At 40.8% G+C, this 24,815-nt stretch overlaps 1 protein-coding gene across 2 annotated transcripts; it reads right to left on the reverse strand.

The window, feature by feature from the left end:
• Positions 1 to 1,814: 1,814 nt before the first annotated feature.
• On the reverse strand, positions 1,815 to 4,357 carry TPD52L3 (TPD52 like 3). Of its 2 annotated transcripts, XM_023545337.2 has the most exons (2): positions 3,837 to 4,357; positions 1,815 to 1,819 (listed from the first exon to the last, which is right to left on the reverse strand). In XM_023545337.2, exons 1-2 carry the CDS (start codon positions 4,345 to 4,347, stop codon positions 1,815 to 1,817), a joined length of 516 nt encoding a protein of 171 aa, XP_023401105.2. In that variant the 5' UTR covers positions 4,348 to 4,357. The 2 variants fall into 2 exon arrangements, with proteins under 2 accessions (XP_023401105.2, XP_023401104.2); XM_023545336.2 differs by lacking the exon at positions 1,815 to 1,819 and having other exon boundaries at positions 3,109 to 4,357.
• Positions 4,358 to 24,815: the final 20,458 nt, after the last annotated feature.

Genomic DNA, 24,815 nt, shown 5'->3' on the forward strand with positions numbered 1-24,815 from the left:
AAAAGACCTCTTCAAAGTTTTGAAAACCAAAGATGTCACCTTGAAGACTAAAGTGCACCTGACCCAAGCCATGGTATTTTCAATCACGTCAATCATATCATATGGATATGAAAGCTGGACAATGAATAAGGAAGACCGAAGAAGAACTGATGCCTTTGAATTGTGGCGTTGGTGAAGAATATTGAATATACCATGGACTGCCAAGAGAACAAACAAATCTGTCTTAGAAGAAGTACAACCAGAATGCTCCTTAGAAGCAAGGATGGTGAGACTGGGTTTTACATACTTTGGACATGTTGTCAAGAGGGATCAGTCCCTGGAGGACATCATGCTTGGCAGAGTACCGGGTCAGCAGAAAAGAGGAAGACCCTCAACGAGGTGGATTGACACGGTGGCTGCAACAATGAGCTCAAGCATAACAACGATTGTAAGGATGGCATAGGACCGGGCAGTGTTTCATTCTGTTGTGCACAGGGTCGCTGTGAGTCGGAACCGACTCAACGGGACCTAACAATAACAACACAGACATTGGAGCCCTAATGGTAGAGTGGTTAAGAGCTATGGCTGCTCACCAAAAGTCTGGCAGTTCGAATCCATCAGCTACTCCTTAGAAGCCTTATGGGGCAGTTCTACTCTGTCCTATAGGTTTTCTATGCGTCAGAATTCACTCAGTGGCAATGGGGTTTGGTTAGTATAGATACGCTGGAGTCCCTGGGTAGTCCAAATGGTTAACACACTCGCCTGCTAACTGAAAGGATGGAGTCCATCCAGAGGAGCTTCAGAAGAAAGGCCTGGTGATTTACTTCTAAAAACCCAGCCACTGAAAACCCTAGGGAGCACGGTTCTACTCTGACGCACACGGGGCCGCCTTGAGCAGGTTGGAAGTGACTCCTCAACAACTAGTTTTATCATCTCTAAAATTTACCCATCCCTCTCTCCTATACAGTTAGTTCCTAAGTCTTGGAGATTTTACCTCTTAAATACTTCTCAATCTATTTCTATTGTGACCAGCATGCTCCATCTAAGACACAATTTGGATTGTTAACTTTTTAACTTAAGTGTCTTCAATGTCTGCTCATTTCCTGCAGCATTAAATAGTAATTTCTGAGATAGCATATCTAAAAAAAAACCTTAAACCAAACCCACATCTTTCTCCTGTGGAGCGGCTGGTGGGTTTGAACTACCAACCTTTTGCATAGCAGTTGAGTGCTTTAACCACTGTGCCACCAGGGCTCGCTGAGAGAGCATATAATACTCCTCATTTATGATCTTGCTCCTGTTTATTTCTCTGTCCTCATCTCTCACCACTTCCCCTCCCTCTCCAGCCACAATGGCCTATTGGTATTTCCTGGAACATGCCATTCTGTTACATTCCTTCATGACTCAGTTCCTCTGGATATTGTCTGGAATGTTCTACTCTTGTCTGGTGAACTCCTACTAAGACTTTCTGCCTTCTGAAGCCTTTTCTAACCTACTAAGGCAGAATTGACACCCCTTCCTCAGGGTTTCCTTTGTCTCCGGAACAGAGCTCTATTTTAGCATCTATTGCAGGGAATTGTAACGACTTAAAAATCTGAGTGTTTCTGGAGAGCAAGGGCCATGTCTAATTAATTTCTGTGCCTTCAGGGCGTGGCACAGTGCATGACACATACTAGGGTCTCAAATTTTTTTTGCATAGAGAAGTAAAATGCTTTGCTTAAAAGCAGGAAGAACTTGTCGACCTGTTGGTGTTGCTATCTCTTGGATCCGAGATTAAATGTCTGAAGTATGTGATATTGATTGCTTCATTGATTCAACACGTATTTACTGAACATCTACCCTATGCCTTCATGGGAATACAATGAACAAAACATGCATGCCCTTTACTGCTCTTGTGGAATTGAGAATTTATTGGGGGAAATTGTTGTTGCATTTGTATGAATTATTAAATAAAAGAGAACATATTCTGGGTTTGGCCTATGATGTCAGTCTGAGATTTTCACTAAAACAAGCCTTTCTGTAATATAAGGTCAAAATCTTTGCCTGTTGGATTACTTTTGCTTTTTGCGTGCTGCAGATTCAACTCTAGTTCTCCAGCACTGAAAACCATTTTGGTTGATAAATACAACAACAACAAGACAAACATGTAAAATAGCTGACCATCTTGTTTAATCCAAACAAAACTTTGTTTTCACAAATCTGTGAGGGTTGGGATACATCAGTGGCTTTACAGCTTCCCAAGTCCTTTTGCATTTATAGTGGTATTTGGTTTTGCTTGTAGGGAAACCAAAGGAATGTAGAGGGGAGTTTTCAAGAATCAACAAAATAGAATCGCCTTTGTAGGATGGGGGGTGGGGGGCTACCTTTAGGAAGTGAGAGGTTATTGATATGTACCCAAGCAAATAAAGGTCCTAGTCTCCCTGCTTAGAGTCCAAAAGACACAAACTTCTACCTCAAGCAGTGTGACTGGAAGAATGAAGGAAGCTGCCAAGTCATGGCATTTTGAAAATTGAAAAGCAAAAAACCACCATAAAACCAAAAAATCCAACCACTTGCTGTTGATTCTAATTCATGGCAACCCCATGTGTAGCTCCTGTGAAAATCAGGTATCAGAATGTTTGAACAAACCAAACCAGGCTGTTGCTATCCTGACATCCCCCTCCCCGGTCCTGTCCTGGGAAGGGCAGGTCCTGTTTCCTTCTCAGTTAGGGTTAGCTATAAACCAGGACAGACTGGAGTCAAGCTGACCAGGGTTAGGTCTATTCAAAGGCATAACAGCCAGCATTACAGAGATGGGCATTCCCTGTTAAGGGTTGCTTAGAAGAGGGGTTTATCTTTCTTGAACTTGGCTGTTTCCCCTCCACCCCTTCAGTGGGAGGTGGTAACTAACTAGGAATCGCTGAAGAACAGAGAAGCGATTTCCTTCTTTTTAAGTAGCATGCTGCTGTGGCAGAGGCATGGTGCCGCAAGGGTTAAACGTCAGACCTATCATTCTGACATATAAAAAGATGACAAAAGCACAAGGCAATGTAAGTTGCAATTTCAGCTTAAGGCCAAAGTAGTAACAATCTCCTAAATTGAGGCTAAAGTTGCTTAGCTTAATTAGGAACTTAGAAAAAAACCAAGTTTTATAAAAGACATAACAGTGTAACAATTAGTCCACTACTAATACATATTTTTTCCTCTTTTGGGGAATCTTGGAGAAAATGGACCACCTTCTTGATCATCTTAAAATAAAAATTGTAAGCCAGGTTTTCAAGTCGACTGTTCCTTCTGGGACACAGGGAGGGAAGAAAATGGGGAGGGGGTAAAAGTACAGATGATTTCATACCTTTCCCCAGTCCTGAACAGAAGTCTACTTTGGCGTTCTGATGGAACAGTTTTCCAAAAGAGAGTTTGGGCTTTGGCCTAAAACCTCTTCTGGAGTCACTGTCTTGTCCATTTAAATACAACCCCAGGAAGGCTAGCACAGTGATGCATTTTACCTACGAACTTCAGTGTAAAACGGCCACGTACAAAACTATCGTTTTCTATCTCACTCAACAGCAGGAAAAAATCTATGTACATTACTTTTCTCAAAACTGGAGTCTGTCCATTTCCTGGATTAATTTTACCACTGTGGTTTGGTTGCTTATTTTGTCGGGTGGAGTTGCAATTGTGATGAGGGAAGGAGATTTTTTGCACGGGTTTGGTGGCCAGGTAAGGTTACCAAGGGGCTCATTCCGGCTCCGGAAACAGGTCATTCCCACCTCCCGGAATTGGGTGCGGATCATCCCCACTCCCCGCTGGAGAAAGAAGGCAGTCGCTGCCAAGCTCCCTGCCGCCAGGGACTCTCGACTTGATAGTCCCCATGAGACCTTCAAAAGATTTGAATGTGGCCGACTTCATGCGCCCAAGCTTCCTGCGGATGGCAGAGCCCACAGTAGACAGGGCAGCTGACGTCTTTTGTTTCAGGTAGGCATTGGAGACCTGGACATCATGCCAGCTCTTGGACAGATTCTGCCTCAGCCCCACCAAGGCTGTGAGGCCCAGCTTCCTCTTGAGCTCTCTGCAGTGTCTCTCTTTGGCTGCGAGCATATGGCGTAGGGTTACAATCTCTGCTTCCAATTCAGTGAGCTCTAAGTTGAGCTCCTTTTGCTGAGCCTCTGTCAGATCCTCTGGTTTAGAAGTCATGTGTGATTCAGATGTGCCCGCAGGGGCCTCTGTCATGGTATCTGGAACGGAGCAGGAAAAGAGATCTTCATTAAGGGAGTCCAGGTCCAATTCTTGGTAGAGTGAGTCCAACTCTTGCCCAGCGGAGAAATAATCTTGGCGGGCAGAGTCGAAGTGGAGGCCTTTGGTATCGGATTCTGGGCTGGAAGGATCCATACCAAGGCGGGTGAACACACACACCTTAGCTGGAGCATCAGCCCTGGCCTCAGGGGTGGGCGCCTCGGCCTGTGAGGTCGACTTCCGGGGGTCGCTGGGTTGGGTTGGGTCAGGGAGGTGGGACTTCCGGCCAGGCGGCCGGATCCTACGGAAGCTGCTTGGTCCGGGGGCGCAGACGCTCTTGGCATTTGAGCATCACGAGTATCTGGTGAGGTAGGTGGCGCCGCTGTTGTTGCCGGAGAGGAGAGGGGTTTACTGTCCTGCCACAGTAGGTAACAAGGCCTGACCTCCAAACTAAGTCATTGTCTGGCTCCCCTTCTGGATTTTCCACCAAGCCACCATTTTCAAAGCCTTGAAAATCAGTTGAACCCTTTGTGCTAACAGAAACGTTAGAAAAACTCCAGTAGCTAGCCTAAGAACTGCTACGCCGAAGTATTCAGGCTTGTCCTCTTCCCCGTTTTCCTTCTCAGGTTCTCAAAGGGATTCCTGCGCAACTAAGTGCCACTCATAAAGTGAATTTGAAGGCTCCTAGAGCTCAGAGTCCAAAAATGACAAACATGATCCCAGGCAAGTATCAACTGTGCCAGAGGCTTAGAATAGCAGGGCTCAAAGCAAGTCCGAGATGTCACAATTGTCTTATTTTTGGTAGTTGGGGGGGGGAGGGGGGAGGGAGAACCAGCAAATCTGTACCGGTTTTATCAAATTTGAGCTTAATAAAAACAAAGACTGTGTGTTGTGCTATGAGACTTTAGGAGAGACAGGATTTAAAAAAAGTTGCCATGTCGTCAGTTCGGAGTCGTGGTAACCACATGTGTGTCAGAGTAGAATTGTGCTTCATCGGGTTTTCAATGGCTGACTTTTTGAAAATAGCTAGCCAGGACTTTCCTCCGAGGTGCCTCTGGGTGGACTGGAACTTCCAGTCTTTCAGCTAGCAACAGAACCCATTAGCCATTTGCACCACCCAGGGACTCCTGAGAGGGGATTCAGTATACGCAAATGGACAGTAACATGGATTTTTCACTGTTGCAATTGCATTTTCTTTTTTTTTTCTTGCATACACTCACATTTCTGAAAGTATGCCTGCCCATCATACATGGTTACCACTTGTGGGAGGTGGTCTGCACAGTAGAGTAGCAGTTGGGTCTAGTCTGTAAGAATGGCAGTCCACTATGTCCTCTATTTTTACTCAGCGCTTGTATTTTATGTAATGGAAAAATAACTGGCTGCCCATTACCAGGGAATATCCTTGAACAAGTCTTAGTTTTAGTAATTTTGTTGGCTATTCTGGTAGTCCTTGCAAGCATAATCTTGTGGAACATAAAATGATTCTCAGCAAATGTCAGCGATTTGCCATACTCATGGCTTTGTGGCTACAGTAAAGCCTCCAGCTGTGTATCCAAATCAACTCCAGCCCTCCTTTGGGTTTATATTCAATAACCCTTTCATGTACTTAACTCAGTAGTGTTTATTATTGTCTCACTCTGGAGTGTGTGCTTATTTAGAGTAAAAGATAAGAATCCTTCTTGTTGGAAATAGGAAGGCTGATGAGGGATTTGGCTATGTGTATAAAGCCTTGAAAAGGGTAGCAAGGCTCCCTAAAAGCTCTTTTGTTCGGGAGAGTAAATTTTTCCTCTACTGCTGGCAGAAATGCTAGTGGTTCCAGTAATGCTCCCAGGTCCTGAACCAGAAACCCCTTGTCTTAGTTACCTAGTGCTGCTGTAACACAAATACAACAGAAATTTCTTTTCTTACAGCTCTAGTGGTTAAAAGTCCAAATCAGGGTCTCGGCAGTGTTGATTCCTTCCTTGTCAGTAGCTCAGGGCGTTCTTTGGTTCCTTGGCTTGTAGATGATCCTCCCATGGTGTCTGTCTTCTTGTGTATGTGTGTCCATTCTGCTCTTTTTATAACTGGGAAGTGATTAGATTTAGGACCCACCCTACTCAGGTATGGCCTAATTACCATATTTTTACACAGATAATGCCTGCCTTCTATGTTTGTTTGCCAGCCTTGCCCTCCCCACTGAGAGGTATTTTCATACCAATTTTTTTTTTACATGTTGCTGTAAAAAAAATTAGCATAGTGTACTTACAAAAATACCTCACAGGGAGAGGGCATGGTTGGCAAACAAACGTAGAAGCATGCATTATTAGTGTACATTACAGTAATATAACAAAGAAAATCCTGTTTCCCAACAGGATCATATTTACAGGGTTAGGGGCCAGAATTTGAATTCATATTTTGGGGGGACAAAATTCAGTTGATAACACTCCTTTTCCAAAACTGAGGATGAAGGGAGCAAAGAAGCCCATGAACTAAGCTAAATAACACTGAACACACAAAGTTGAGATTCCAAGTCACCAGATCTGAACTTGCACTTGATTATCATTCTCTCGATTGTTTCGGTCACCTGTCTTGCTGCCTATTTTCTCGTTTCTTTTTTTTCTCACCCCTCAATTCAAAGTATGAAATCCTTCTTTGTTAAGCTTTGATTCCTTTTGATAGGTTAGTGGGTTCACCTCATAGCAAAACAGACTTGGCCTTTGTCAGTGACTTGGTCTCCAGATCGCAAATGAAGACATGGTTTCTGGTAAGGGTGTTCTAGCTGGCAATGTTCTATCCTCCAGAACAGACATGGACAAATGAGCATCATGATGGCACAATCTGTTTTATTAGGATTATGCGTAACCACACACAAAACCACATTTATATCATGAAAACACTTTTAACTCATAAATCTATCAAATGAAATTTAATTTATAGTGATTCTAACCCAATTGTTTGAATACACTATTCCTTTAGGTATAAAATAGCAAACTCTCCCAGTGGTTTCTGAATTCCACGTCTCTAGATTAGACAATGAAATAATCTTTATATTACATAAAAAAATTCCACAAAATTGTTTATCTGGCACTGAAAGCTTTTTGTTGCTATTTATTTAGGTACTAAAAATAGCCAAAATATTTGACTCAGTAACCAGTGAAGAAAGAGCTTGAGAGTTACTTTTAATCCTGCAATGGCTTACTATGCTTTGTTTCCAAGGAAGACATTTCTGACCCATTTTTAGTAAAGAATGAACTTTGAATAATTTTTCTAGTAGGGGTGATGGAGTTAAACCAATCCAAATGTGTTATCTGATTTCCTTTATAAATGTAAAAGCAAGTGGTACAACAAAATAATTTTTTTTTCTCTTAATGTTTAAACAAACAAACTAACCCATTATCGTTGAATTGATTCTGACTCCTTGTGACTCTAGAGGACAGAGTAGAACTGCCCCATAGTGTTTCCAAGGCTGTAAATATTTATGGAAGCAGACTGCCACATCTTTCTCCCATGAAGTGGCTGGTAGGTTTGAACCACTGGCCTTTCTGTTAGCAGCCAGGTACTTTAACCACTGTGCTACCAGGGCTCCCTCCTTAATGTTTAGAAGCCTGTATATATTATGTTTTATAATAAATTATTGAAACGTGAATGTAAAAGCAAAGCCTTACCCTTCACTAGGTCTGGGTGTTTGGGGAAGAAAAAAGGGAGACTGTAGCGTCTGGAAATGATTAGGAACTTGTACTAGTTCCAGCTGGTTTAACCATTTGACTACTTTTGTTATAAATGGTCAGTATGGAGCTTCCCTATTACATTAATCTGTAAAATAGTCTGCATTGGTGGTTCAGACTGCTTCTAAAGAACTGCCAGTTTGCCTTGCAGCCACGCCATTTGCACTGCTAGAGTTAACCAAAATGAGTTCTCTGGGGCTTTGTTTCTTTCATTACAAGAACTACTACTATGAACATTTTGTTCATTTTAGTGGAATAACCAGGAAAAAAAAGTTTAAATATTTAATTGGGTCTGAAAATAACACACAGAGTTGAAACCCTAATGCAGTCAGAATGTTTCGAGAGTCGGAGGGGAAAATTGGTAGTTGGGCTTTTCTTGCAGGAAGCCAGAATATTTGATTTTACTTTGCAAGTTATTTTCACTGCTATCTCACGTCATAGCCCAACTCCATCAATAGTACATGCACCCTCCCTGTAGATATTCTCCAGCACGAACAGGAATCCTGGCTGCAGTTATAGCTCCAAGGATCATTGCCATCAATCCTCAGCGATAAGTTGATCTTCGTTTAGGACTAAGCTGACTTTTCCTTTCAGCACCCCTCCTACTTAGACTCATTACTTAAAAAAAAAAAATTAGGTGTTACCATTGGACAGGATTTTCCTTATTAGAGGTTGTTGTTGTTAGGTGCTGTCAAGTCAGTTCCAACTCATAGTGACCTTATGTAAACAGAACGAAACACTGCCTGGTCCTGCGCCATCCTCACGATCATTGTTACGTTTGAGGCCATCGTTGCGGCCACTGTGTCAATCCATCTCATTGAGGGTCTTCCTCTCTTTTGCTGAACCTCTGCTTTACCGAGCATGCTGTCCTTCTCCAGGGACTGGTTCCTCCTGATAAATGTCCAAAGTAAGGAAGATGACGTCTCACTATCCTGGCTTCTAAGGAGCATTCTGGCCATATTTCTTCTAAGACAGATTTGTTCTTTCTCCTGGCGGTCCTTGATATGTTCAGTATTCTTCACCAGCACCATAGTTCAAATGCATCAGTCCTTCTTTGCTCTTCCTTCTTCGTTGAGCAGCTTTTGCATGCATATGAGGTGATTGAAAATACCATGGCTTGGGTCAGGCGCACCTTAGTCCTCAAGGTGACATCTTTGCTTTTTAACACTTTAAAGAGTTCTTTTGCAGCAGATTTGCCCAGGGTGATGCGTTGTTTGATTTCTCGAATGCCACTTCCATGATCACTGATTGTGATTTTGTTCCAGAGAGTAGACTTTTCCTTCATTGCTTGAGGAAGCTTGAGTGGTTCTAGGATTGCTCCCACACCCTGAACCAGAAACTTCTCTCTGAAAGCTGAGGATGAAGGGCAAGGAAGCCCATGAACTAAGCTAAATAAAGGACAATATGGGCAGACTTTAGGGGGAAATTCACAATGGAAGGAATTCTCATTCTCTTTTCTCATTTGGATGGGGAAAGTGAGGGGGAAGAGCCTTTCTTCCCAGGTGGTTTGACCTTTACGCGTTGGACAAGGATAGCAAGCACCCTGGAAGATAAGTCCTAGGGGCAACAAGGGCAGTCATCTGAGAGAAGAAAGTGGGCAGACTGGCACATGAGTCAGAAAAGACTTGGTCAGTTTTGAGCTGGTAGATTCAGATCATCTTTGCTCTGCCAAGGAACTGAGGGCTGGGCATGGTTCTCTAGTCAGGCTCTAGAGAAGCAAAGGATAACCTATGAGGGAACAGAGGATTGTAAAAGGATGACATTGATACTTGCTTCTCACTGCCTATGCCCCTGCCCAACCAACATGATCTCTGAATGACATGAAGTTCCAATAATGGCACTGCCTGTGCTGTGGAAATGTCTGCAAAGTACTGAAATTACTTGGACGAGGTTGTGGTAGATGTCTATTGTGACCCTTAAGTAAGCAGGAAAAATTATCTGGAAGGTGTTCATATTTTGAGTACTGGTTGATACACCTCCTAAACTGGGAGGCAGTGTTCTCAGAGGGCAGGGCCAGGACTGGCAGCAGGAGTATCTTCCTCAAGTGGGTGGGCACAGAATGGCGCTCTACAGAGAGCACAGCAGAAGCACATAGAAGTGCTGGCCCTGGGCATATGGGACTCCCAGAAGTAACTGGGAAGCCTCGGGCGGGGAGGGGGGGATGCTGAAGTCCTGAAGCTTGGCACTGAGGGTTTAGAACCAGCAAAATGGTGGGGGCTGTTGCAGTTTAGCTCACTTGTATCTATGGGCTGCAGAGGCCTGGGAACAATCGGGTATTAATAGAAAACCCACAACCTTTCAGAGGTTATGACCATTGTGGTGGATTTGCTGCAACAGAGAAAACCTAAGGCCTGGACTCCCTAGGAGCTTAGCTATTCTTGTCGTAAAACTGTCATGCCTGCTATGGCAACAGAGTAATAATTACTTTATTTCCTTGATTCTGAGACACTGTTAAATCCTAAGACACATCTTTGTTTTAATGAGCGGTTTCTTGGAGGAAAACCTACTATATTATATTGCACATTGATTTTAAGATGCAACCCCAATTTTAGAAAATTAAAATGCCAGAAAATGTGCATCTTAGAATTGAAAAAATACGGTAGTGATGCAGCAAGCTACGAACACACTAATGGCTCTGCTTGATTCTTCTGCTGGAATTCAGGGTAGACCCACATTTGTGCTGGCTATTCTTCCCTTTCTGAGAGAAAGAAGGGAAATTAGCATTCACTGAATATCTGCTACAATAGTAAAAATAATGGAGACTTAAAAATAATGGATTGAATTATGTCCCCCCAAAAATGTATGTATCAGTTGGGCTGGGCCATGATTCCCAGTATCCTGTGATTTTCCTGTATGTTGTGAATTCTGCCTCTATGATGTTAATGAGGGAGGATGGGCTAGTTGTGTTAGTGAGGCAGGACTCAGTCTACAAGATTGGATTGTGTCTTGAGGCAGCCTCTTCAGATATAAAACCAAGAAGCCAGCAGAGAGACTGGGAGACCTCATACTACCACGAAAGCAGCACCAGGAGCAGAGTACGTCATTTGGACCCAGGGTCCCTGTGCCTGAGAAGCTCCTCGACCAGGGGAAGTTTGAGGACAAGGAATCTTCCTCCAGAGCTGACAGAGAAAGCCGTCCCCAGGAGCTGACACCTTGAATTTGGACTTCTAGCCTACTTTACTCTGAGGAAACAAATTTCTCTTTGTTAAAGCTATCCACTTGTGCTACTTCTGTTATAGCAGCACTAGGTAACTAAGACAGAGACGTCTAATGTTTATTGACTGCTTATTAACCAGTTGCCTTTCAGTCAATGCCAATTCATGGTGACCCCATATGCATCAGAGAACTATGCTCCATAGAGTTTTCAGTGGCTGATTATTCAGAAGAGATCGCCAGGCCCTTTTTCCAAGGCGCTTCTAGGTGGACTGGAACCTCCAAACTTTGGGTTAGCACCTGAGTAAGTTAATCATTTGTACCACCCATGGATTCCACTGACTGCTGATTATGTACCAGGAATTGTACTAAGTGCTTTCATATGTTATTTTATTGGGTCATCATAATATTCTTGAAAGGTAATGTTAGAAATGCTATTATCTTCTGTGAGACTCAGTTTCCCCATTTTTTGCAGATCAAGTAACCAAGATGTAGAGTATAATTTGTCTGAGATGTCCCAGTTATTAGGCAAGAAAGTTGAGATAGGACTACTTAGGTTTTTTGTTTTTTTAATATTTGCATTTTAGTCCTTTTTAAAATTTTGAAATATTATGCATAGCTATATAAAAAAGTTTGTATATGTGTCTTTAAAGATAATAATAAATGAGTAACTATGTATCTACCACTCAATTTATAAAGTAATGCATTTCTAATGTTTTTGAAGCTCGCTACATGCCCTTCTTCAGTTGTATCCTCTTCCCTTGTCCCAGTTAACCTGTACCCCAAACTTTGGGTTAATCATTCCTTTTTTTCTTTGTAAGTTTTTACCACCTATGTATATACCTGTGAACAATGTATTATTTAGTTTTACCTGTTTTTGAACTATATATAAATGGAACTATATCTTATGTAAGGAGCCTTGGTGGTACAGTGGTTGAAGTGCTCTACTGCAAAGCGAAAGGTCAGTGGTTTTTACTCAGCAGTCGCTCTGTAGGAGAAAGATGTGGCAGCCTGCTTCTGTAAAGATTTACAGCCTTAGAAACCCTATGGAGCAGTTCTGTTCTGTCCTATAGGGTTGCTATGAGTCAGGATTGACTCCATGGCAGTGGGTTTGGTTTTGGTTGGGATTGTCAGTGGAGGTCCTTTGGTGAGACACTGAATGACTCAAAGGTCATTTCTCTGTTACACCACATCTCTAGTAGGGCCAGGCATCAGACCTGTCTGCAGTCTGTGCTTACATATAACACTTTATATTTGTTCCACATGGACTTCCCCTTCCTACGTGGGACATCCTAAAATATATTTGAAGCATTATGTCTCCAGCCTTATTTCTTACCACTTCCCACTGTACCATTTATACTCCAGCATACTAAATTGCTGCAGTTCTGAAAACTGTATAAGTCCGCCTTGTCCTCTTGATCTACGCCTTTGCCCATGTTTTCCTTTCTGCCTGGAATGCCTATTCGCAGGCTAACTTTTCCCCACTTCTCAGGAGTTTCCTGGTTGGAGAAGCCTTCGCCCATGACATTCTAGGTTTGGGCTTTCCCTTGAGCTAGCAGAGGGGGCTTCCTGCCATCATCTCAGGGTTTAGTGACAGTAGATTTTTTTTTAGAGTGTTAGATATATTATGGAATACAATCCCATAGTTGCACTTGGTATCTGTAAAGACTGTGTAAAAAGTCAGTCTTGTATAATTGTAACTGTAATGAATGGGGTACATGGAAATACCACTTAGAGTTGTGAGTACTCAACCAAGTTTAAAGCGTACTTGGGTTAGGGTTAGGGCTCAAATTGAATCCTTGTTGGCAACAGAGATGCGTAAATATGTAACATTTTTGTTTGCCTTTAGGACTTTTGGCTGGATTCCAGAGGACTTCCTCCAAGAGCAACAAGATAAAACCCACTCCCTCTGCCTGGAGTTAATAGTCTGGCACAGGAAAGAAAGCCTCTCATTTGGTTCCCTCTTCTTGTTTTTCTCATACTGACTGCTTATCAATTGGACATCTCAGCAGGAAATACCTCAAGGGATGGGTGGGATGGGAAATGAAAATTAAATCAGTCGGTCACTGTTTTTAAAATAAACTTTTTATTTTACGGTAGTTTTAGATATACAGAAAAGTTGCAAAGGTAGTACAGAGAGTTCCAATATGACTCACTTAATTTCCCTGATAGTTAACAACTGACATTATTGTGGTACATTTGTCACAACTAAGGAACCAACATTGGTATATTACTATTAACTCCACAGTTAATTTCACTAGTTATTACCTAATATTCTTTTTCTATTTAAGTTGGATTCAGAAGAGGATATGGAATGAGGGATATCATTGTCGATGTCAGATGGATCTTAGCTGAAAGCAGAGAATACCAGGAAGATGTTTACCTGTGTTTTATTGACTATGCAAAGGCATTCGACTGTGGATCATAACAAATGATGGATAACATTGCAAAGAATGGGAATTCCAGAACACTCAACTGTGCTCATGAGGAACCTGTTCATAGACCAAGGGGCGGTCGTTCAAACAGACAAGGGGATTCTGTGTGGTTTAAAATCAGGAGAGGTGTGCGTCAGGGCTATATTCTTTCATCATACCTATTCAGTGTGTATGCTGAGCAACTAATCTGAGAAGCTGGACTGTATGAAGAAGAACAGGGCATTGGGATTGGAGGAAGACTCGTTAACAGCCTGCGTTATGCAGATGATACAACCTCACATGCTGAAAGTGAAGAGGACTTGAAGCACTTGCTGATGAAGAACAAAAACTGTAGCCTTCAGTATGGATTGCACCTCAACATAAAACAAAAATCCTTACAACTGCACCAATAAGCAACATCATGGTAAATGGAGAAAAGGCTAAAATTGTTAAGGATTTCATTTTACTTGGATCCACAGTCAACACCCATGGAAGCAGCAGTCAAGAAATCAAAAATGATGTATTGCATTGGGTAAATCTGCTGCAAAAGACCTCTTTAAAGTGTTAAAAAACAAAGATGTCTCTTTGAGGACTAAGGTGCGCCTGACCCAATCCATGGTATTTACAATTGTCTCGAGGCATGTGAAAGCTAGAAAATGAATAAGGAAGGTGGATTGTAATCATTATATAATGTCATTATATACTGTCCTTCCTTGTCTTTTATGGTGCATTTTGTTTTGAAGTCTATTTTATCTGAGATTAGCACTGCCATTCCTATTCTGGTTGTTTGCTTGAGATATATGTATGTATATATAAGTATATGCACACATATGTACATACGTATTTATATTATATATATTTTTTTAAATATATATTTATGTCTTTGTTTCTAATATGAGTCTCTCGTAGACAGCATATGGATGGGTCCTGTTTTTTTAATCCATTCTGTCACTCTGTCTCTTTATGGATGTATTTAAGCCATTTATGTTCAGTGGGATTATTGATAGGTGTGAGTTTATAGCTGTCATTTTGTAGTGCTTTTTTTCGTGGTGCTTACATTTTCTTTGTTTCACGTACTCTCCAGTGCTGAAATCCTTTTGTTTTTTGAATTCTTTTCTCCTTTTTTTCGTTTTTGTAGATTTTGTATTTACTGAAACTTCGTGTTTTTCTTCTTTATTTTGTTGGGTAGGTTTGTTAACTCTCTTTGTGGTTTCCTCACAATTTACCCCATCTTCTCAAGTTTAAAACAGTCTTTTTTACTTGATATCACCTTGACTTCCTCTCTATTTGAAAGTTCTGTACCTACATTGTTTATTTCCTCTCTTGTTGTTCTGACGTTGACATCATCTACAGATTCACCTCTCTGGTTTCCTGTTGTGAATTTTTTAGTTTTGTTGCGTCTTTGAGAGTTCATTACCTAGATTGATATCTGGCTGATGGTGGATTCAGGTTGTTGTCTGATGTTGTTGGTTCTCTAACCAAAGGACCTCCTTTAATAATAAATTCTTGTAAATTTGGTTTTTACATATTCCCTTAATTTCTGTTTATCAGGAAGTGTCCTAATTTCACCATCATATTTGAGCAAGAATTTTGCAGGATGTATTATTCTTGGTTGGCAGTTTTTTTCTCCCGAGGTTTTAGGTATGTCATTCTTGCCTGCATGGTTTCTCCTGAGTAATCAGAGCTTAGTCTTATTGTTTCCTTTCTGTATGTGACTTTTGTTTTTTTCAGGCTGCTCTCAGGATTCTTTCTTTGTCTTTGGTTTTAGCAAGTGTGATTACGATACATCTTGGTGATTTACTTTTGAGGTCTATGCTATATGGGGTTCGTTGAGCTTCTTGGTCACCTTTTCATCTTCTATGATACTAGGGAAGTTTTCTCTCGGCAAATCTTCAGTGATCTTCTCCGTGTTTTCCTTTTTATCTGCCTTGTCTGGAACTCCAATCACATGCACATTTTTGATTTTGGTTGTATCCCACATTGTTCTCAGGGTTTCTTCATTTTTCTTCATTCTATTTCTCTGATTTTTCCCCAAAGTGGTATCCAAGGATTTGCCTTTAATTTCATTGATCCCATCTCCCATTGTTCCAGATTTGCTCCTAAAACCTTCTATTGCACTGTCCATTTCTGAAATCTTGTTGTTTATCTTTTGGATATCTAATAGCTGTTTTTGTATGATTTCCAGTTGTTTGTTTATTTTGAGATTTTTTTTCTGTATTATTTTCCTGAGTTCTTCCGTTGTTTTTTCTGTATTTTCCATGATTTTGTCAATTTTTTTTTTTTAATCTGCGATTTCCATCATCTCTTGGAGAGCCCTGAATATTAGAGTTTTGAATTCCCTATCAGGTAGTTCCAGTGCTTTTTCTTGTACTGAATGGTCATCTGGTGTTTTATGCTGGACGTTTTCTGGAGCTATCCTGTCCTGTTTTTTAAATATGTTTTGATATTGTGTGCTGTCTTTGAGGCATTCAGGAATTACTCTCTTTGTTTATTGATTGTAAATTTGTTTTGTCCTGCTTTTTTGTTTTATGTGGTTATGTCTGGGCAAGTGGGCTGGGTGTGCTTTGTTGCTTGCTTGTCTGTGGGCACAACACTTCTCACTACCTTGTCCAGGTGGGCAGGGCTGGTTGCTCAGCTATGATGCAGCAGGGCAGGTCTAGTGGGGGGGAGGGGTAGGAATGGATTGTGGCATGTACTGGGGCTGACAGTGCTGGGCTGGGGGACAGTGCAGGGCGAGGTCTGGTGGTCTCTGCTTGTGCTGCTTGGGGGTGTGGCACTCGGAGCTCAGTGCAGATTGGCAGGAGGAAATGGAGAGGATGTGATGTGTGGAGTGGGTGCTCTGTCTCCTGTTGGAAGCTTCATGAAGTTGCCTTTCTGTACTCCCTGTCTGCTGCTCTTGGTGGCTGAGGTCCAAGATGGTGAGTCATTGTCAATTAGCTGGTAGGGAACTTCCACTCTATAGTTCTCCTCGTTCCCTGTTCTCTGTCCATTTCTTATTCCATTCGATGCTTGGTTGAGCGCTTTATCCTTTCATTTGATGCTTATATCTATTTTACTTAGTTTTTTGGGTATTTGCTGTAGAGGGATGGTGTGGCGCTTCTGTCTATGGCGTCATGTTGACTCTGCCTCCTTGACTACTATTAGTTATTGATTAACATGAGATTCGTATATTTCTATTATTTATGTCTCCCTAGCTCTCTTTACTTCAGAAAATTAAACTATTAGTGTTTAGTGATGAAAAATTATTTGTATTACAACCTGCGTTTTAAATTTTGAACGTGGAAAGAGCTTTGTCTCGTATTTTTGGAATTTTGAATTATCCATAAAATCTTGTAGTTTCCCTTAAAATTTGCGTCTTCTGCCAATGAAAATTCTTTTGCTGGAGATTCCTTTGGGTGTATTCATTATCATTTCATTTATATAATTCCTTTACTAAACATGTATTATATTTACTTAGAATTTGTGAATTCTCATGAGGGTGCCGGCTCTTTTAGTGTTGCTCCACTGATATGTTTCTGGTTTTGTAGGCCAGAAGTGCAATTCTGATTAATAATCTATGAAAAAGAGTTATTACTGTTTTCTTCCCTTTGGTGCAGGCAGAATAATCACAGGATGTGTTTCAGCATTTATTAGTATTATAAATGAAGATTTAAAATTGTTTACTTCGTAGTTAGTTGTTGGTCTTAACATCTCTGAAAGGGGAAGACAATCACATCTGCAAGTACGTATGTCAGTTTTCAGATGCATTTTCAGGTTTTCTGTTTGCACTTCTAAGTGATCATTTTGAATATTTCTGAATATTAAAATCTCTTGCTTTTGGGGTTTCTGAAAATTTCATTAGAACCTTCACAGAATGTTTTATGCAGATGGAGATATTGTTGTTGTTAGGTGCCTGTGTACAAAATGACAAAATGCTGCGTGGTCCTGCGCCATCCTCATAATCATTGTTATGCTTGAGCCCATTGTTGCAGCCACTGTGTCAGTCTATCTCACTGAGGGTCTTCCTCTTTTTCTCTGACTCTCTACCAAGCATGATGTTCTTCTCCAGAGACTGGTCCCTCCAGAGACTGGTCACATGCCCAAAGTATGTGATACAAAGTTTTGCCATCCTTGCTTCTAAGGAAAATTCTGGCTGTACTTCTTCCAAGACTTCCAAGTTCATTCTTCTGGCAATCCATAGTATATTCAATATTTTTTGCCAACACTGTAATTCAAAGGCATCAATTCTTCTTCGGTCTTACTATTCACTGTCCAGCTTTCCCATGCATATGAGGTGACTGAAAAAATCATGGCTTGGGTCAGGACTACCCTAGTCCTCAAAGTGACATCGTTGCTTTTTAAAACTTTAAAGAGGTCTTTTGCAGCAGATTTGGCAGTGCAGTGTATCGTTTGATTTCTTGACTGCTGCTTGCATGGGTATTGATTGTGGATCTAAGAAAATGAAATCCCTGACAACTTCAGACTTTTCTCCGTTTATCATGATGTTGCTTATTGGTACAGTTGTGAGAATTTTTGTTTTCTTTATGTTGATGTGTAATCTATACTGAAGGCTGCAGTCTTTAATCTTTTTCAGTAAATGCTCCCAGTCCTCTTCACTTTCAGCAAGCGAGGTTGTGTCATCTGAATAACGCAGGTTTTTAATGAGTTCTGCTGCAATCCTGATACTGCAAACCCAGATATGCTTATCTTAAAATATTTTTGTCTAATGCATTATTTTTTCATAGAAATAGTGTTGGCCTGGCTTTTATTGTCTTTTCTTTTTGCTTTGTTTCCTGGTAATTTTGTTGTTGATTTTGTTTTTGTTGTTGATTTGTGACTTAGGAGACCCCATGTGTTAGAGAGTAGAACTGCTCTGTAGGAAATTCTTGGCTGTAATCTTTATGGAAGCAGATATTCAGGCCTCTTTCTTCTGTGGGGCCTCTGGGTGGGTCTGAACTGCCAATCTTTTGGTTAGCAGCCAAGTGCGAACTGTTTGCGCCACTAGGGACCTTTGTTTCTTAGTAATTTTGGCCTGTGGAATAGAGGCATTTGCTAGAGAGAGAGAGAATGAACAAACACATGAGTGGGTGCCGATGCATGGTCATGCTCATGTGTTGCATCAACAAAGAGAACTTCTTTGTTTATTTCTAGCAGAAAAGAAACTTTTACTGTGTGTTGAGTAGTCAGATATCCAGGTGGTCAATTAGAACAACAAAACAAACTGAAAGTGACAAGCAAGCCTTTATTCACTTTCTGGGTCAATGCATGTGAAAGATAAAACAGAAAGGGGCTAGCTCCCCAGTGTCCAGTTTCCCCCTCTGACACATCACTGGGCAAGGGCTAGGTGACAGGCAACACAAATGGGGGAAATTGTCTCCATGCTGAGGAACCCTGAATGAAAGGTTCCTGCCTTTTTATAGATCCAAAGGGTTGAGAGTCCGAGGGCTAGGAGTGGAAAAGTCACAGTGGAGAAAAGTGTTTCAACCAAGGTCCCTAATAAAGAGGCCTTAGGGGAAGTGCCTGAGAAGTGCTTCAACATTGGCCCCTAGAAGAAGATCTCCAAATGGAGGCACCTAGGCAGATATGCACACGAGCGTGGCTGGCCCGGGGGTGCTGAGTCCTTGACTGCAGATCCCTCCAGAAAGCTGTAATGCATTGACTGTGTACTAAGTCTAGTGTGGGACAGCTTCCCCCATCTGGCCCGGCATGCAAAGGCCTGTGCTTGCCTATACTCAGGCCTGAAAGATCATACATAGGATTTTGACCTGAAGCAGGATTCCTCACTGAGTATTTGCTGAGACCCAGATACTCTTTTTTGTTGAGAATATACATAGTAAAACGTACACCAATTCAACTGTTTCTACACGTATAATTCTGTAGACTTCAGGGGATATTTGTAAGTTTTAAAGATTATCTCAGGGCAATAGTTTCATCTAGCCTCCATGGCACCAGAAAGTCTGGAGTCCATGAGAATTTGAAATTCTGTTATGCGTTTCTCCCCTTTTAATCAGGATTCTCCTATAGAATCTTGGATCAAAATGTTCAGTAGTGGTAGCCAGGCACCATCCAGTTCTTTTGGTCTTATGGCAAGGGAGGCAGCTGCTGCTGGAGGCAATTAGTCACACATTCCATATCTTTCTCCTATTCCTGACTCTCCTTTCTTCTGTTGCTCCGAGTGAGTAGAGAGAAATTGTTCTACCTTTGATGGCTGCTTGCCAGCTTTTAAGACCCTAGGCTCTATGCAATGAACTAAGAGGTAGAACAGAAGCACTAAACACGTTGTTTGGCCATTTACCTAGGATGTCCATGAAATCATGACCCTAAACTTCCAAACCAAGGAATCAAATCCCATGAGTTTTTTGATTGTATGTAGGTAGCCTCAGCAGCCGCTCTTTTGTTGTTGTTGTAAATATATCTATCACACAACTTTTACCAGTTCAGCTTTTTGCAGGTATACAACTTACTAACAGCAATTACAATAATTGGCTGTGCATCCCTACCCTTAATGCAATTTTTCCATCATAGTTAACCTCCTCTTTTCCCTTCCCTCCTGTCCCTGGTAATCACTAATAATCTTTGGCCTCTGTGCATTTGCCTTTTCTTGTCTTTTTTTTTTAAGTGAGATCATACAATATTTGTCCTTTTGTGATTGACTTACTTCATTCTGCATAATGTTTTCAAGCTCTGTCCATCTTGTAGCTTGTATCAAGACTTTGTTTCTTCTACTGGCTGAGTAGTAGTCCATTGTATTGTATGTATGTACCACATTTTGTTTATTCCTTCATCTTTTGATGGACACTTAGGTTGTTTCTACCATTTGGCTATTGTGAATAGTGCTGCAATTACCATTGGTGTACAAGTTTCTGTTTGAGTCTCTACTTTCAAGTCTTTTGGGTATATACCTAAGAGTGGAATTGCTGGGTCATATGGTGGGTAGTTCTGGTGGCGTAATGGTTAAGTGCTGTGGCTGCTAACCAAAAGGTCAGCAGTTTGAATCCACCAGGTGCTCCTTGGAAACTCTATGGGGAAGTTCTACTCTGTCTTACAGGGTCGCTATGAGTCGCAGTCAACTCGATGGCAGTGTTTTTTTTTTTTCTGATGCTAGTTCTATTTTTAGTTTTTTTGAGGAACTGCCACACAGCGTTCCACAATAGCTATACCATTTTGCATTCCCAGCAGCAGTGGGTAAGGGTTCTAGTTTTCCCACATCTTCACCAGCATTTGTTATTTTCTGTTGTTTTTGTTGATCTTAGCCATCCTAGTGGGAGTGAAATGGTACCTCATTGTGATTTTAATTTGCCTCTCTCTGATAGCTAATCCTGTTGAGCATCTTTTTGTGTGCTCGGTGGCCATTTGAGTGTCATCTTTGGTGAAATGTCTATTCAAGCCCTTTCCCATTTTATGATTGGGTTATTTGTCTTTCTCTTGTTGTCAAAGTTTTATGTATATTTTGGTTTTGAGATTCTTAATGGATATATGGTTTCTGAAGGATGCAGATTCTCTTTTAAGCACTTTTTGTACGTTATCCATTTGATTTTTACAGTAATCCCATGCTGTAGATACTATTATTGTTCCCATTTTTACAGAGGAGGAAACTGAGTCAGAGAGAGGTTAAATGACTTGCCCAAATTCAAAGAGCTAATAAGTGGCAGAGTTGGAATTCAAATTAGATTTGTCTCCAGAGCCTATCCTCTTCCCTCTACCAATGCATTCTCCTTGGAACTTCTCCATTATACCATTTTCCTCTTGAGATGTAGCGTAAGTAACTCTCATAATCTTTGTGTTTATATGTATGAGAGTATATCCCTGTAGATTGAATTTTTTAGATTTCAGATACAACGTACACAAAATGCCTAAATCTTGAGTGTATAGGTCAAGGAACTTGTGCACACTCATGTAACCCCCCAACCAGATCAAGACATTTTTAACATGCCAGAAGACTATGTTGTGTCATTTTCCAGTCATAATCACCCCCCCACCCCAGTAATCACTAATCTAACCTTTACCAACATAGGGAAGTTTTGCCTGTTCATGAACATCCTATACGTTTAATCATAGAATAAGCATTCTTTCTGCCTGGCTTCTTTTGTTTAAAATTATGTCTGTGAGATTTATCTGTGTTGTTATGTGTTGCGGTGGTTTGTTCTTTTTTATTGCTATGTATATCTTTTTAAAGCTAACATTTCCTTTTAGCTACAGATGTAATATATTTTCAAAGCAGAGAATCTGGAAAGTATGAAAAAACACAGAAGGGAAAATGAGTGGTAACTTCACTCCCAGTGATAATTATTGTTAAAGCTTTTGATTATACCCTACCAGTCTTGCTTTTTTCTATGCATATATGCTTACTAGATTTGAATTGTATGTACATTTTTGTTTTATAACCTGTTATTTTCTTGCTGAGCAGTTTATCTTCAACATTTTTCATGTCATTAAACATACATTCTTTTACAATGATGTAAAAATATTTTTAAAAGGATTTTTAAAATTATTTTTTGGTCATGGTAGTGAATATGTAAAGCATTCGTAAGACACAAAATTCAAAAGGTCTAAAAGGCTATGCAATGAAAAGTCTTCTATCCCTACCCTACTCCCTACTCCCCCAGAATCCAGTGTTACCAGTTTCTAGTGTATTCTTTGGAGCTATTCTGTACATATATGAACAAGTATGTATACCGTATATGTTATTTTTCTCTTCTTTATGGATGTTAATATATTGTACACATTATTTTGCTCTTTGCTTTCTTTACCTAATAAGATTTCTTGGAAATTTTTCCATATTAGTGATTGAAGAGCTTCCTTGTTTTTTAAACATGTGATAAAGTGCTTACTGTACTCTTATTGAGTCTGATTGACGAAAATAAAAATGACATCCTTTAGGCAAGGGTATAAGGAAATGATAGCAATAATAGTAGTGAAACACAGTTCTAAACAGTTAACCTGTAATAACTCATTTAATCCTCATGGCAACCCTATGAAGTAGGTTCTGTTTTTATGCCCATTTTACAGAAGAGGGGAGTGCGGCACAGAGTTTAAGTAGCTTATCCAAGTCATTTTTTTTTTTTTTTGGGTAAAAATATTGATTTTTAATACATCGTAATAGCAAAAAATTGAACCAAACCCTACATTAGTTGCAGATAACAGAATCCACCCTAGCTAATTTTACGTAGCGAAAAATTTATTACAAAACACTGTTGTTGTTAGCTGCTCAGTGATTCTCTAGAAAGAATCACAGAATTTAGAAAAGCTGTTACACTCATAGTTACATTTTATTACAGTGAAAGAATACAGATTATAATCAGCAAAGGGAAAAGGATCATGGGGCAAAGTCCAGGAGACACCAGGCACGAACTTCCAGTTGTCTTCTTCAGTGGAGCTGCGTAAAACCAAAAACCAAACCCACTGCCGTCGAGTCGATTCCGACTCATAGTGACCCTATAGGACGGAGTAGAACTGCCCTATAGAGTTTCCCAGGAGCGCCTGGCAGATTTGAACCGCCAGCCTCTTGGTTAACAGTCATAGCACTTAACCACTACACCATCGGGGTTTCCATAGACAGCACTTAATTCTCCCAGCAGCCATGTGTGACAACCCATGGAAGTACTGCCAACTGGGGAAGCTAACCCGAGCCTTGGTTCCAGAGTTTTAATTGGGGTCAGTCATGTAGGCATAGGGCACCTGCGTGACTGACCTTACCTTACTCAGTCTTCAGTTCTCAGAGGTCAAAGTGATACAGCATGGCCCAGGTCCTAGGTGTATAAAACCCAGAGTTCATCACAAATCTCATTGTTAGCATAAACTATCTGGTGTGGCTGAAGTCTCCAGGTAAACAAAGGCCCTTATTGGGCAGGATATTCCAAGGGTTTAGAGATGATTTCCCAAGAGCTGGTCAAGCGTCAGTCCTTTCTTTGAAATGTGCAAGCAGTCCAGACCTGCTGAGTTGACCCTTTACTGCACACACTGGTGGACTGACCACTTAGCTGAGATTCTGTAGGAGAAATTCAAGCACTGATTGATTCCAAGGTGCTTGGAAACCCAGTTCTAAGATAGTTCTGAACACAGTTGACTGTCAAATACCTTTCTATAAATTGAATCATCTCTTCCTTCCTATTAAATTTTTTTTTTTAATTGTGCTTTAGGTGGAAGTTTACAGAGCAAATTAGTTTCTCATTCAAAAATTTATACAAAAATTGTTTTGTGACATTGGTTGCAATCCCCACAGTGTGTCATTACTCTCCCCCTTCCCACCTGGGTTCCCCGTTTCCATTTGTCCAGTTTTCCTGCCTTCCTGCCTTCTCGTCTTTGCTTTTGGGCAGGTGTTGCCCATTTGGTCTCATATACTTGATTGATCTAAGAAGCATGTTCCTCATGTGTGTTATTGTTTGTTTTATAGGCCTCTCTAATCTTTGGCTGAAAGTGAACTTAAGGAGTGGCTTCATTTCTGAATTAAAAGGGTGTCTGGAGGCCCTAGTCTCTGGGGTTCCTCTAGTCTCTGTCAGACCGATGAGTCTGATATTTTTGCGAATTGAATTTTGTTCTATATTTTTCTCCTGCTCTGTCCAGGACCTTCTATTGTGATCCCTGTCAGAGTGGTTGATGGTAGTAGACAGACACTGTCTAGTTCTTCTTGGCTCAGGCTGGTGGATGCTGTGGTTCATGTGGTCTATTAGTCCTTTGGACTAGCAGTTTTCCCCAAGGAACTCTTACACGTTGCTGGGGGAGAGTAAACTGTTAAAATCTCTGTGAAGAGAAGTTAGGCAATAGCTATCAAAATGATGCACTTATCCTTTGACCAGCAATTGAGCTTCTAGGAATTTACCCTATGATTTTCTCCCACGTGTGAAAATATATGCATATAGGGTTATATTCATTGCAGCAGTGCTTGTAAAAGCAAAGATTAGAAACAATGTAAATGTTCTGCAGCAGTAAATTGGTTAAATAAATTATGGCAAACCCAAACAAATTTTTACAATATAGCCATTTCCCCATGAGACATGATTTTCAGTGGCAGCATGGCCAGAATCCTAGCTGGAAATAGATGATTTATATAACGTGAATAATTGATGAGAGTTTACAAAGGGTTAAGGGGTGGTACAACAGCTGAGGGTTATGATCCCTAGGCCTGGGCGGGTGAGGAAGGGAATGCTTACGGAAATTGCATGAGAACTGTGGCTTTTGGTAAAGGAACATAAACCCAAAAAACCTGTTGCCATCGAGTCAATTCCAACTCATAGTTACCCTATAGGACAGAGTAGAACTGTCCCATAGGGTTTCCAAGGCTGTAAATCTTTTTTTTTTTTTTTTTAATTTTAAAAGATGATACTGTGTTAGACAAACAGCTTGAATGAAATTACAATGAAGAGTGCATTGAAAA

This window comes from Loxodonta africana, chromosome 9 (genome assembly GCF_030014295.1).
Source record: "Loxodonta africana isolate mLoxAfr1 chromosome 9, mLoxAfr1.hap2, whole genome shotgun sequence".
Classification (NCBI taxonomy): Eukaryota; Metazoa; Chordata; class Mammalia; order Proboscidea; family Elephantidae; genus Loxodonta; species Loxodonta africana.